The sequence below is a fragment of the Neoarius graeffei genome, chromosome 24 (assembly GCF_027579695.1).
Source record: "Neoarius graeffei isolate fNeoGra1 chromosome 24, fNeoGra1.pri, whole genome shotgun sequence".
Lineage (NCBI taxonomy): Eukaryota > Metazoa > Chordata > Actinopteri > Siluriformes > Ariidae > Neoarius > Neoarius graeffei.
This window is the reverse complement of record NC_083592.1, coordinates 27,418,098-27,432,520: the sequence shown is the minus strand read 5'-3', so window position 1 is coordinate 27,432,520 and position 14,423 is coordinate 27,418,098. Positions and strand designations below refer to the sequence as shown.

General features: G+C 42.5%; 1 protein-coding gene across 2 annotated transcripts in view; it reads left to right on the top strand.

The window, feature by feature from the left end:
• skic3 (SKI3 subunit of superkiller complex) overlaps positions 1-14,423 on the top strand; it is a 136,287-nt gene that overhangs the window by 25,529 nt on the left and 96,335 nt on the right. For both annotated transcript variants that reach the window (XM_060906954.1, XM_060906955.1), the window contains exons 11-19: positions 4,245-4,369; positions 4,479-4,565; positions 4,656-4,759; positions 7,348-7,474; positions 7,651-7,830; positions 7,920-8,044; positions 8,133-8,383; positions 12,164-12,266; positions 12,396-12,578. In XM_060906954.1, the coding sequence (XP_060762937.1) occupies positions 4,245-4,369; positions 4,479-4,565; positions 4,656-4,759; positions 7,348-7,474; positions 7,651-7,830; positions 7,920-8,044; positions 8,133-8,383; positions 12,164-12,266; positions 12,396-12,578 (1,285 nt within the window). The remainder of the gene's footprint in view (positions 1-4,244; positions 4,370-4,478; positions 4,566-4,655; positions 4,760-7,347; positions 7,475-7,650; positions 7,831-7,919; positions 8,045-8,132; positions 8,384-12,163; positions 12,267-12,395; positions 12,579-14,423) is intronic.

The window sequence follows — 14,423 nt, the reverse complement described above, 5'->3', positions numbered from 1 at the left end:
CTGCACTGACTGCGCCGAGTCATGAGTAAGCTAGTGCTGGCCTTGGAGAATGCTGATATGAAGAGTGTTTATGCATTATACAACCCCGATTCCAAAAAAGTTGGGGCAAAGTACAAATTGTAAATAAAAACGGAATGCAATAATTTACAAATCTCAAAAACTGATATTGTATTCACAATAGAACATAGACAACATATCAAATGTCGAAAGTGAGACATTTTGAAATTTCTTGCCAAATATTGGCTCATTTGAAATTTCATGACAGCAACACATCTCAAAAAAGTTGGGACAGGGGCAATAAGAGGCTGGAAAAGTTAAAGGTACAAAAAAGGAACAGCTGGAGGAACAAATTGCAACTCATTAGGTCAATTGGCAATAGGTCATTAACATGACTGGGTATAAAAAGAGCATCTTGGAGTGACAGCGGCTCTCAGAAGTAAAGATGGGAAGAGGATCACCAATCCCCCTAATTCTGCACCGACAAATAGTGGAGCAATATCAGAAAGGAGTTCGACAGTGTAAAATTGCAAAGAGTTTGAACATATCATCATCTACAGTGCATAATATCATCAAAAGATTCAGAGAATCTGGAAGAATCTCTGTGCGTAAGGGTCAAGGCCAGAAAACCATACTGGGTGCCCATGATCTTCGGGCCCTTAGACGGCACTGCATCACATACAGGCATGCTTCTGTATTGGAAATCACAAAATGGGCTCAGGAATATTTCCAGAGAACATTATCTGTGAACACAATTCACCGTGCCATCCGCCGTTGCCAGCTAAAACTCTATAGTTCAAAGAAGAAGCCGTATCTAAACACGATCCAGAAGCGCAGACGTCTTCTCTGGGCCAAGGCTCATTTAAAATGGACTGTGGCAAAGTGGAAAACTGTTCTGTGGTCAGACGAATCAAAATTTGAAGTTCTTTATGGAAATCAGGGACACCGTGTCATTCGGACTAAAGAGGAGAAGGACGACCCGAGTTGTTATCAGCGCTCAGTTCAGAAGCCTGCATCTCTGATGGTATGGGGTTGCATTAGTGCGTGTGGCATGGGCAGCTTACACATCTGGAAAGACACCATCAATGCTGAAAGGTATATCCAGGTTCTAGAGCAACATATGCTCCCATCCAGATGACGTCTCTTTCAGGGAAGACCTTGCATTTTCCAACATGACAATGCCAAACCACATACTGCATCAATTACAGCATCATGGCTGTGTAGAAGAAGGGTCCGGGTACTGAACTGGCCAGCCTGCAGTCCAGATCTTTCACCCATAGAAAACATTTGGCGCATCATCAAATGGAAGATACGACAAAAAAGACCTAAGACAGTTGAGCAACTAGAATCCTACATTAGACAAGAATGGGTTAACATTCCTATCCCTAAACTTGAGCAACTTGTCTCCTCAGTCCCCAGACGTTTACAGACTGTTGTAAAGAGAAAAGGGGATGTCTCACAGTGGGAAACATGGCCTTGTCCCAACTTTTTTGAGATGTGTTGTTGTCATGAAATTTAAAATCACCTAATTTTTCTCTTTAAATGATACATTTTCTCAGTTTAAACATTTGATATGTCATCTATGTTCTATTCTGAATAAAATATGGAATTTTGAAACTTCCACATCATTGCATTCTGTTTTTATTTACAATTTGTACTTTGTCCCAACTTTTTTTGGAATCGGGGTTGTAATAATAATAATGGCTGCCTTTTTTGCATGGTATATCAAATGTGTTCCATTCAGCTACTTGTCTTTGACTCATTCAGTATCATGCTAGCTGAATGAAATATATCTGATATACCACTCAACGCCAGCCAATATTATTTAAATAACCTGGACTTCATCTCGGTTATTCTTCACCGATATTCACTTTGCCTTCTATGAATAATTGTTTTAGTATAAATACATGGGTGCTTATTTTAAAAAAAAAAATTATTAAAAATATATTTCAATCTTCAAAAGCGGCATGCAAATGTAATGCACACGGACTTGTCACTTATCTATGCCGACTCACATAAAATACTTTTGTTTTGGAATCGATAAAATAAATCGCAGTTCCACCTTACCTTTTGAATAGTTTTAGACCAAATTTCGTAGCATCTTTAGAGCTTTTAGTAATAGCATTTTCTTTTTTCTAATTCTTCCTCACTTAAGGCCTCTGCATGCTCTTGCGACAAGGCTTTCACAGACAGCTTTTCGCAGACAGTTGTAATTGATCGTTGAGCGGGGAGTAATAGGCGTGCGCGATGTTATTCACCGCTACAACGCAAGGGGGCGCGAAGTCGCGAAATCGCTAGGAGTAGTTGGTGGGTGTGGTTAGTGGAGTGTTTATCCTCCGGTTACTTTTAATGACTAGAACTGGAGTCGTATAGATGTCCGTACTTCCTCACTTCCTCGATCAACCGCTCTTCATGCTGCTCCATCTTCGCTTGTGTTTTTAAAATTGGCGGTCGTGAAAACAAACCAAACCGGGAAAGTAGGGAAGTGGAAGTGCGTGTACAGTGGATGTAGAGTGGACCAATCCGAGCCCTCTTGTCTGCGACGCTGTCTGCGAGGCTTCTGCGGTGGTCACAATTTTTGGGAGGTGCGCGCAGAGCGTCTGCGAAGGTGGGGGGGCTACGCAGACGCTATCTGCGACACCGTCTGCGAGGACTGCGTTGTCAGCATAAATTGGCCTTTACAGTGACGAGGCGATTGGCCGCCATTTTGCCGAGTCACTCGAGGCAATTATCGGGTAATTGTCTGAATTTCGCGACCAATCAGAGCACGCGGTTTCCTGTAATCACCTGTGTATTTATTATACTAAACATTTAATATACAAACAGTCCAAAGTGCTCAGATAACGCATGATTAATTAATTAATTACGCTTGTGTCAAATAAATAAATAAAGAGACAAATATTTTCGCTAATTCCTATCAAATGGAGAATGCTAATAGCCGAATAACAGACAGGTTGGTTTACACTGGAAGTATTCAGCATGGTGGAGAAAGCACACTAACTATTATCTTTCCTTCGATATACATTTATTTATTTGAAGCGCAGGAGAATGCTGCTTTTATTTATTTATCATCTACGCTGATTTCTAGTTGATCAGGCTGCTGAGCCTTTGACTAGAATCTATAGATTGAAACGTTTAGTATCAGGGTTTTTTTGTGTGTGTGTTCTTACACAAAAAAACTGTCATGTTATGGGTGATATTTGACACCTTAGTTTTCTACTTGCCTGTGTAATTTTGGATGCATTGATTCAAAAAATAACTGATTTCTAAACGGTGAATCTTCCAACTTGATCCTGAAATCAAGTAGGTGGAGCTTAACAAAGTGTCAGTCAGCATCGCAGCATTAATATACAACCGTAACAAACTCGTATTTCATTCTAATCTTAAAGGGCATATTCTGGACCAATTTCGTGTTTTTTTTTTTATTTATTTTTTTTTTTTTATATATATATATGAAAGTATGTCCCTTTACACATTCATCCAGAAGGGTAATTTTGCACAAGGCCATCTGTCTACAGCAGAAAAAAAATAAAATAACAAAACGCATCTGGAAAAATCCCAAGGGAGTCTGGAGCCAGATTCGTGACGTTACCTGCGGAAGCGCCAGCAGGCTGAAAGAGCTTTGCACGGTTTCAGTGCACAGCCTGTGTAGACCAAGCGCTCCCATTTCTCTCTCATTGTCTGGTCTTTTGGGAAACGATGAGTACTAATCCCATCAAGATTGGTGTTGCTACACCCTCCTACCATACATCTGTTAACCATTTTAATAATTATGCGATAACGTTGAAGAAATTTGCAGAAAACTACCAGGTCGTTTTCTCATAAACAAACCAGCGCTGACGTAGGATTCAGAGGGAGGCGTCCCGCACGCGACGTCACGAAAATCGGTGTTTGCCGGGAAATCCAAATGCCAGGTTTTTTCAGAGGTGGACCAATTCGCCTCAAATGGCTTGATTTCAACTGAATTTTTCTGGTATTGCGCAAGGTAAAAAAAAAATGCAGAGAATGCAGAATGTTACAGATATTTGACCAAAGTTTAATATAAAATAGGAGAATTACATTGATCTTGCTCCTGAATTTACCCGTGATATGCACTTGAATGTATAGTAAATTTGAAATGCATCCAAATTTCATAGTAATGCAAAAAAAACAGCTATTGAAACACCCATTCTAAATTTATTTATGAGTTGTGTAAGTATAAGCGGTCGTACCTTGTGCATCTTATGATACTTGTGTGTGTGTTTCAGGGTTGCAGGCATGTGCAGGGTTTTCTGAAGACTGGACCCAGAAGCTGATGAGAGTAAAGCTGGAGGTGCTGGTGAGAGCCGGATCAGAGCAGAGTGCAGATGAAGCTCTGGAGATGCTTTCTCAGGTAGAGGACTGGCTGTAGAATTAGACACACTCTGGACTCTATGATCTTCTGTTGTGCGTTCCAGTAGGTCCACTTATTTATTACATGACACAAAACATCTGTTTTTCAGATGCCAGATGCGAACAACGATCCTGCTCTGTTAGTGTTAAAAGGGAGAGCCTATTTACAAAAGGGGAAGCTTGAAGAAGCCTTACAGGTACATCCTGTAAATACGTGTTGTATTGTGTGTTACTGGTATGACCTATGATTACAAAAAAAAAAATGACTGGATTTTTTTGTTTTAAAGGTGTCTTCTGAGTTGCTGAGCTCACATCCTGGCTCTGTGGAAGGTTTAACCATAAAGGGAATGACACATAGAGCTAAAAACGAACACCAGCAGGCAGAGCAATGGTACTTTTTATTGTTGTTTTTGTTTTTTTTCTCTCCTCATGTTCCCACAACGTACATTATAAAGTCTAGGCTAATTTGCAGTCGTGGACATTTTGATCACATCACTCCCTTCTTGTGTAGTCTCCACTGGTTACCGATTAGTTACAGAATTCAGTTTAAAATTGAACTTTTTACCTATAAAGCTTTAAATGGACTCGCTCCTGCGTATATTACAGAACTAGTAAAACTCAAAACTGCTTCTAGATACAATCTAAGATCTTCTGATGACAAACTCTTACTTCAGTTTCCCAATATATGGACCCTAGCTACTCTTGGTGGCCGATTTATTTAATGTCGTGGCACCCAAACTAATAGAACAGTTTGCCTGCGTTTGTCCGAAACGCCACTAATATAGATGCTTTTAAATGCGTCCTGAAAACTTATCTATTCAGGGAGGCATATCGCTGCCAGTAAAATAATTTCATTTTATGTTATTAATGTTTTAATCGTTTTTTAAAAATTTTAATTTGATGGCATATTCAGTTTTTATCTCCCGCTGGGGGCGGCACGGTGGTGTAGTGGTTAGCGCTGTCGCCTCACAGCAAGAAGGTCCTGGGTTCGAGCCCACGGGGCCGGCGAGGGCCTTTCTGTGCGGAGTTTGCATGTTCTCCCCGTGTCCGCGTGGGTTTCCTCCGGGTGCTCCGGTTTCCCCCACAGTCCAAAGACATGCAGGTTAGGTTAACTGGTGACTCTAAATTGACCGTAGGTGTGAATGTGAGTGTGAATGGTTGTCTGTGTCTATGTGTCAGCCCTGTGATGACCTGGCGACTTGTCCAGGGTGTACCCCGCCTTTCGCCCGTAGTCAGCTGGGATAGGCTCCAGCTTGCCTGCGACCCTGTAGAAGGATAAAGCGGCTAGAGATAATGAGATGAGATGAGATCTCCCGCTGGCTAAAAGGCCCGAAGGGGGATTATGTCATGGCGATGTCCATCCTGGGAAGGGTGCTCACCTTCTGAAATCAACTCCTCTCACAGTTGTTCGGAATTTCACTTAACTTGGTAAAAGGCATTGTTATATGTTGGTAATACGCATATTTTAATTTTGTTAAATTGGGTCACGTTTTACCAGAGTTATAGCCCTTGAGTAACAAAATTATACTTTTTTTAAAGATTTTTTTGGGGGGGCTTTTTTCACCTTTATTGGATAGGACAGTGTAGAGACAGGACAGGAAATGAGTGGGAGAGAGAGACGGGGAGGGATTGGGAAATGACCTCGGGTCGGAATCGAACCCGGGTCCCCGGATTTATGGTATGGCGCCTTAGCCACCTGAGCCACAAAGCCCCCACAAAATTATACTTTGACAATTTCATGAATGTGTTTTTTCATTTTGGAGGAATTTCACGAAACTTATTAAAAGGCCTTGTTGTATGGCGGTAATACGCATTTTGTTAAATTGGGTCACATTTTACCAGAGTAAAAACCTTGATTAAAAACCTTGTACTTTGACAATTTCCTGAAGGTGTGCTCACCTTCTGGCATCAACTCCTCTCACAGTTTTTGGACAAATTTCTCGAAGCTTGGCAAAAGGTCTTGTTGTATGACGGTAATATGCATATTGCGATTTAATTTCGTTTGTGAACATTTTACCAGACTTTTGAGCCTTGATTAAATAACTTGTACTTTTGACAGTTTCATGAGGGTGTACATTCTTCTGAAATCAACTCCTCTCACAATTTGTGGAGGAATTTCACCAAACTTGGCAAAAGGCTTTGTTATATGACCGTTATACGCATATTGAAATTTTGTTTAATTTGGGCAAATTTTCCCAGAGTTATGCCCTTGATTATTAACAAACTTGTATTTGGGTAATTTCATCAAGGTGTGCTTGCTTTCTGAAATCAACTTCCCTCACAATTTTAGGAGGAATTTCATGTAATTTGGCAAAAAGTTATTATCCCCCGCTGGCTGAAAGGCCCGAAGGGGGATTGTGTTGTGGCGATGTCCGTCTGTCCCAGGATGGGTACTCGCATTCTGAAATCAACTACTCTCACATTTTTTGGAGGAATTTCACGAGACTTGACAGAAGTCTTTGTTATATGTCGGTAATACGAATATTGAAATTTCGTTCAATTCAGTCGCATTTTACCAGAGTTTTGGCCTAGTTGCCAGTGGGGGATATTGTGCTCTCAGAGCACTCTAATTTTCTTTAAGCATTAGCTAGATATAATTTGTGTGTGCGTGCGTGTAAAAAAAAAAAAATATATATATATATATATATATATATATATATATATATATATATATATTTTAGTGAAGTTTGTGTAATATTTATATATTGTAGGCCCAGGTTGACCGCCGAGCCGGATACAAGTGAGCAAAACCTGTTGTTTCGGTTTGTTTGCGTTGGGTTCGGCCTATGTGGGGTGCGACATTTGACTTGGGCATAAGTCAGATTAACTGTATTTTCTTGTAATTTATTTCCTGTAATGCGCATGTGAGCGTAGTCAATGTAATGTGCACTATGTCAATAAATTATTATTATTATTATTATTATTATTATTATTATTATCTATGCACACACATTTACGTCTATCTTCGCCATCTTGTAGTTTTACTGAAGCTGTGTCTCAGAGGCCAGACAGTGGGGAGTTGTACTTCCTGCTGGGGCAGCTTTATTGGAACATGGGGGAAGATGCACGGAGGGACAAGAGCAAAGTTCACACTCATCTGCTGAAGGTGATCGCCTCTTTTCTTTATGCCCTTGATTTTGCACTGGGACACTGGTATCTAAAATCACTGGTGTTAAAGGAATACACAGATTTTCTTGAATACACAGATTTCCAGTACGTACATTAGATAGAGAAAAAGCTTATAGCTCACTAGAATACATTTCCTCATCACTATACCTCTAGGCTGCGAAGCTGGATCCCCATCTTGGCTCCGTGTTCTGCTACCTGGGTCATTATTACAGGGAAGTAGCCAAAGACCAGGGCCGAGCGAGAGGCTGCTACAAGAAAGCGTTCGAGTTGGACTCCACTGATGCAGAGGCTGGAGCTGCCACTGTGGACCTCAGCATGGAGCAGGGAGACATGGTTCGTGCTCTGAGTGCCACACGTATTATAGTTCTACCCTTATTGAGGAGCTGATATGTTTGTAACTATGAACTCTCTCTATTGATTAGGACTCTGCTCTCGCCGTTCTTCAGGCAGTGACAGACAGAGCAACTCCAGGTTCAGCGAAATGGGCTTGGATGAGAAGAGGCCTGTATCATCTTAAAGTGGGCCAGCATGCACAGGCTATTGCAGAGTATGCATCCTTCATATCGACACCTCGTTTAAATATGTCTGGGAAAGCTGATATTACTGAACCCCAATCTCAATGTTCTTGGCTCCAGTCTGCAGGCAGCGTTGAGGGCTGATCCTCAGGACTGGGTGTGTTGGGAGTGTTTAGGCGAGGCCTACCTGAACCGCCACAGCTTTACAGCTGCCCTCAAAGCTTTTGGCAAGGCTCACATGCTGCAGCCGAGCTCCATTTACAGCCTCTACCAGATGGCCTCCATCAAACAGATCCTGGGCAGGTACAAAGAGGCGGCAGTGGAGTACCAGCAGATAATAGAAACTGAAGAGTATGTGCCAGCTCTGAAAGGTGGGTGTTTGTTCCGTTTTTATGTAGCTCTTGATAATTATGTTCTTATTCAAGCCTCTTATTCAGGTTTAAACAAGATCAACTGTGAGCTACTGCTCACTTACGTATCCCCCCCCCCCGCTCTCGCTTATATCAGAATGCAAGCAATTGAAGGAACAGGATCAGGGCAGGAATTTCACGAGGGCCATGGCCCTCGTGCCCTCTCAATTTGGCCTTGTGCTCTTGGAAAAAAATATCTGCCGTAAGGCCACAATGGCCTTGATGCCCTGCGGTTTTGTAGTCTGCCTCGTGACTGCCAATAGGCTTTAACATCACCTGCGTCTATTGAGAAAAAAAACGTCTTTTGATGACATTCTGGATTCTTATTGGGCAACTCATCAGTGGTGGATCGGACTCGAGCCTGGCATGAACCGCTCCGACGTGCTATAATGACCCCAATCTATCACCAGCCAACCAGGAGACTTAATCAAACGCATCCCCCACCCACTTGCGTCCGCGTCTGAGACGTTGAATTTTCACAGAAGGAGGGAAGAAGTTGACTGAGGTAAGACTGTGTGATAAATTAACGAATGAATAAGAGAGGAATTTCAACATGTAGGGCTTAAGTTTGTTACCGTTAAATAAGCATTGCTTGTACAGTAACATTATGTCGTTACAACGTTGACCCACTTTTAACATGCCGAGTACCGACTGTAGCCGGTAACAAATGCTAATTAGCTTGCTGTCAAGTTTTTCCTTTGTCGAGGTTTAAGTGTAAGGTCATGGATGTTACTACTGCTTGTTCCTGTTGTAATATGATGCGTGATATGTGCTGTTGTCTGTTCATAGCCACTTTTTTAATCTATGCAGTTAGCACTGTTTTGTTACTAGTATTGTATGTTTCTTTTGAACTTTCAGGTTAACAGTGTAATAGTGTTGCAGTGTCCTGCAAATTTGCAATTTAATATTTCAGATCTTGAGACATGAAAGTGCTATTTTAAAGAATAAAAGGAGAAAGAAAACATTTCTGACGTCTATTTAGTTCATTTTATTTCCTCAATAATTTTCCTTGATTGAGAAATCGGTCTGGGGCGGCACGGTGGTGTAGTGGTTAGCGCTGTCGCCTCACAGCAAGAAGGTCCGGGTTCGAGCCCCGGGGCCGGCGAGGGCCTTTCTGTGCGGAGTTTGCATGTTCCCCCCGTGTCCGCGTGGGTTTCCTCCGGGTGCTCCGGTTTCCCCCACAGTCCAAAGACATGCAGGTTAGGTTAACTGGTGACTCTAAATTGAGCGTAGGTGTGAATGTGAGTGTGAATGGTTGTCTGTGTCTATGTGTCAGCCCTGTGATGACCTGGCGACTTGTCCAGGGTGTACCCCGCCTTTCGCCTGTAGTCAGCTGGGATAGGCTCCAGCTTGCCTGCGACCCTGTAGAAGGATAAAGCGGCGAGAGATGATGAGATGAGAAATGGGTCTGGGCTCTTATGGGTTAATCAGTAGGCTGTATGCTAGTATATGTTCCATTTACAGTCAAACATTTTGATGGACTCCAGGCTCAATTTTGATTAATCAAAAATCTGCGTAGTAGTACAGTCTGAAGATGCTCTTGCACATTCGGTGTCAATTGAACAAAAATTATGGGAGGATATAGGTGAAATAAGTTTTAAAATTTTTGAAGCGAGTGATGGATTAAGTTTAGATGTGTTCAATATTTTCTTATCTTCAGACATAATAGTGTAGGAGATGTTTCTTTACCTGTTTGATAGTTTCGACTGCGACTCCAGTCTTCCTCAGAAGAGTCATTAGTCCTTAAATTAAATTCAATATAGACGTGAACTTAAAATCATTATATTTTATGGCCTTGGTGCCCTGGCTTTTTAGCCTGGCTAATGCGACTTCAAAGCTCTACGAGCTATTGGTCTGGCCAAGATATTAAGCCCAACCGTTTCCCAGAGCCCGTGGTTGACCTGCCTCCCTGAAATGCCTCAGTTTGTTACTGGTCGAAGCCAGAAAAGGCTGTGACGAAGCTTAAACCAATCACATCACTCTTTCCTCTGACGTATGTGACGCGATGGGGCTAACTGGTAAATTAAACAATAGACATCCTATTATTAAACTCTTACCAAAGCCGGTCGGAAGCAAGGCGAATACGTCCTTCCTTTCAATAAATACCTCCAGGGCTGCTCTTTGCTCCGTTTTCAATGAGAACTTCCCGTTGAATGCTTTCAATACAGCATTCGTGAATGAAGCGCTTCCGGCATAGATTCTGTAAACAATCTGTGGCTTCCGGTCGCATTTCTACTACGTCAGTGCCTTGAACATGCCTCTACCCAGGGCCGTTGGAGATGCTCAAAGTTGATTGGTTCCCGATTTTTCGGGAGTTTGGAAGAGCTGTAGATAGCTTGCCTGGCCAGACTAAGCTTGCAACAGGCCCTCGTGTTGCGTCATGCTTAGTATGGGCGGGCCCAGGCTACTGGCTTTTGGCCTTCATGCCCTCAAAAAATTGACAGCACAAAAGGCCAAGTGGCCTTGCCCCTAAAATGACGAAATTCCAGGCCTGAACAGAACACTTATTATGAATGTTGACTTCAACAAATAATTAACCCTGAAACAAGGAAGTAAAGAGCAGTGTAGTTTGTAGTTGCTGAGAAAAGTGTTATGAAAATTTCGTAAATACATTCCGTCGGTAAACAGGAAGTCGATGTGCAACAGACCTGAAAGTGGCATACACGGTATAGAATCCCAAGCTGAAGCTCGGTACCAAATATCAAGCAGTTGTGGTTTGTAGTTGCTGAGAAAAGTGTTCGGAAAATGTTGTAAATCCACCCTATATGTTTTCATAAATATATTCAGTCGGTAAACAGGAAGTCGATGTGCGACAGACCTGAAAACAGTATACACTGTTTTGAACCCCAAGCTGAAGTTTGGTACCAAGTGGCTATGATTTGTGGTTGCTGAGAAAAAGGGTGTTTTGGATGGATGGAGATACGGATGGACAGGGGTAAACCAGGATACCCGCCTCCTTCGGAGCGGGGGTATAATAAATTGTTCTTGTAATCATTACACTTGTATTGTGATCACCTGCAAAAAATGATCTCTTAGCAAGTGAAAATATCTTGAATATAGTTGAACCGATCTAGCATGTCCTATTAGAAAAATACAAGACAACCCTAGTTCTAGATTTCAACCAACTTATTCCAAGATGTCTTATCAAGTAAAAATATCTGTCCATGCAGAAATATAATTTCACTAGTATTAAGTAATTTTCTCCTCAAATTCAGTTTCAGGTTTTTTTTTTTTTGCAGTGATGCAGTCGGTTAAACGCAGATTTAATTGCCATATCTAGTTTCTCTTTATTGGATTTGGGTTAGCGTAGATCTGTCAAGTATAAATTAGGGCTGACGTCCCGTCTTTGTGCATTGAAAAGAACATCTGACAGGATGAACGAAATGAAGACAAATGGCTGGTTGGAAAATAATTGATTTGAAATGTGATTGATATGGATCTTTTAATGAGATAATCAGACCATTAGCTATTCTTGCAGCCAGACTGGTTTGTAGTCCAGCATCTCTTAATTGGTCTGGTTTGTTTCAATAACTTTTGAATAAATAAATTCGAAATACTTTATGCTCAAGGCGCCAGTAAAATCTTGCATTCAAAAAAATCTTAGACATTTTAGATCACACAGATGCACTTTTACAATTATTTTTTTAAGTTTGAAAATATTGTTGAAAAATATTGTCCGTATCACCAACATCAACTAAGTAGGCAAGTTATAGATGTTTGTTAAATTTTTCTTTTGGCCAGGACTTGGAGAATGTCTTTTGGCCATGGCTAAAACAGCAATGGAGGACTACCTGGATGGGAGAGCAGTCGACTTTATACAGGAAGCCATTAAGTATTTGTTCAGGTAACATTTCTGAAAATATTTTCACCTCAGATATTTTCTCATTCAGGAGCAATATATACAGGAGGTGAACTTCACATAGTCATTGTCTTTTAATAAAGTCTGCCTTTCTCATCCATCGTGTGTCTGCAGGGCAGTGCAGAAGCGTGCAGATCTCTCGTGTCTGTGGAAGTTGCTGGGAGACGCCTGTACCAAATCCAGTTCTGTTTCTCCGAACCGAGTGTGTGTGCTGGTGCCTGGTGCACTGTGTGGGACAGAGCCTTCAGATAAGGATCACACACTGGAGCAGAAACAGCTGCTCAGTCTTGGGGAGAGGTGGGTCTCTCTCTCTCACTCTCTCACACACACACACACACACACACACACACACACACACACACACACACACACACACACACAGGCCCATTGACACTGCCATCGGCCGTAAGCTTACGAGAGCTGATTGATGCCACTTCCTGTGTGACAGATCACTGGTTGAAATCATCCATCCATCCATCACTCTCCAACATCCATCCATCCATCACTCTCCAACATCCATCCATCCATCCATCCACTACTCTCCAACATCCATCCATCCATCCATCCATCCATCCATCCATCCATCCATCCATCCACTACTCCCCAACTTCCTTCCTTCATCCATCCACTACACTCCAAATTCCATCCATCCATCCACTACTCTCCAACTTCCATCCATCCATCCATCCACCCACTACTCTCCAACTTCCATCCATCCACCCACTACTCTCCAACTTCCATCCATCCACCCACTACTCTCCAACTTCCATCCATCCACCCACTACTCTCCAACTTCCATCCATCCATCCACTACTCTCCAACTTCCATCCATCCATCCACTACTCTCCAACTTCCATCCATCCATCCACTACTCTCCAACTTCCATCCATCCATCCACTACTCTCCAACTTCCATCCATCCATCCACTACTCTCCAACTTCCATCCATCCATCCACTACTCTCCAACTTCCATCCATCCATCCACTACTCTCCAACTTCCATCCATCCATCCACTACTCTCCAACTTCCATCCATCCATCCACTACTCTCCAACTTCCATCCATCCATCCACTACTCTCCAACTTCCATCCATCCATCCACTACTCTCCAACTTCCATCCATCCATCCACTACTCTCCAACTTCCATCCATCCATCCACTACTCTCCAACTTCCATCCATCCATCCACTACTCTCCAACTTCCATCCATCCATCCACTACTCTCCAACTTCCATCCATCCATCCACTACTCTCCAACTTCCATCCATCCATCCACTACTCTCCAACTTCCATCCATCCATCCACTACTCTCCAACTTCCATCCATCCATCCACTACTCTCCAACTTTCATCCATCCATCCACTACTCTCCAACTTCCATCCATCCATCCACTACTCTCCAACTTCCATCCATCCATCCATCCATCCATCCATCCATCCATCCACTACTCTCCAACTTCCATCCATCCATCCACTACTCTCCAACTTCCATCCATCCATCCACTACTCTCCAACTTCCTTCCATCCATCCACTACTCTCCAACTTCCATCCATCCATCCACTACTCTCCAACTTCCATCCATCCAACTACTCTCCAACTTCCATCCATCCATCCATCCATCCATCCATCCATCCATCCATCCATCCACTACTCTCCAACTTTCATCCATCCATCCACTACTCTCCAACTTCCATCCATCCATCCATCCATCCATCCATCCATCCATCCATCCATCCATCCATCCACTACTCTCCAACTTCCATCCATCCATCCATCCACTACTCTCCAACTTTCATCCATCCATCCACTACTCTCCAACTTCCATCCATCCATCCATCCATCCATCCATCCATCCATCCATCCACTACTCTCCAACTTCCATCCATCCATCCATCCACTACTCTCCAACTTTCATCCATCCATCCACTACTCTCCAACTTTCATCCATCCATCCACTACTCTCCAACTTCCTTCCATCCATCCACTACTCTCCAACTTCCATCCATCCATCCACTACTCTCCAACTTCCATCCATCCATCCACTACTCTCCAACTTCCATCCATCCATCCACTACTCTCCAACTTCCATCCATCCATCCACTACTCTCCAACTTCCATCCATCCATCCACTACTCTCCAACTT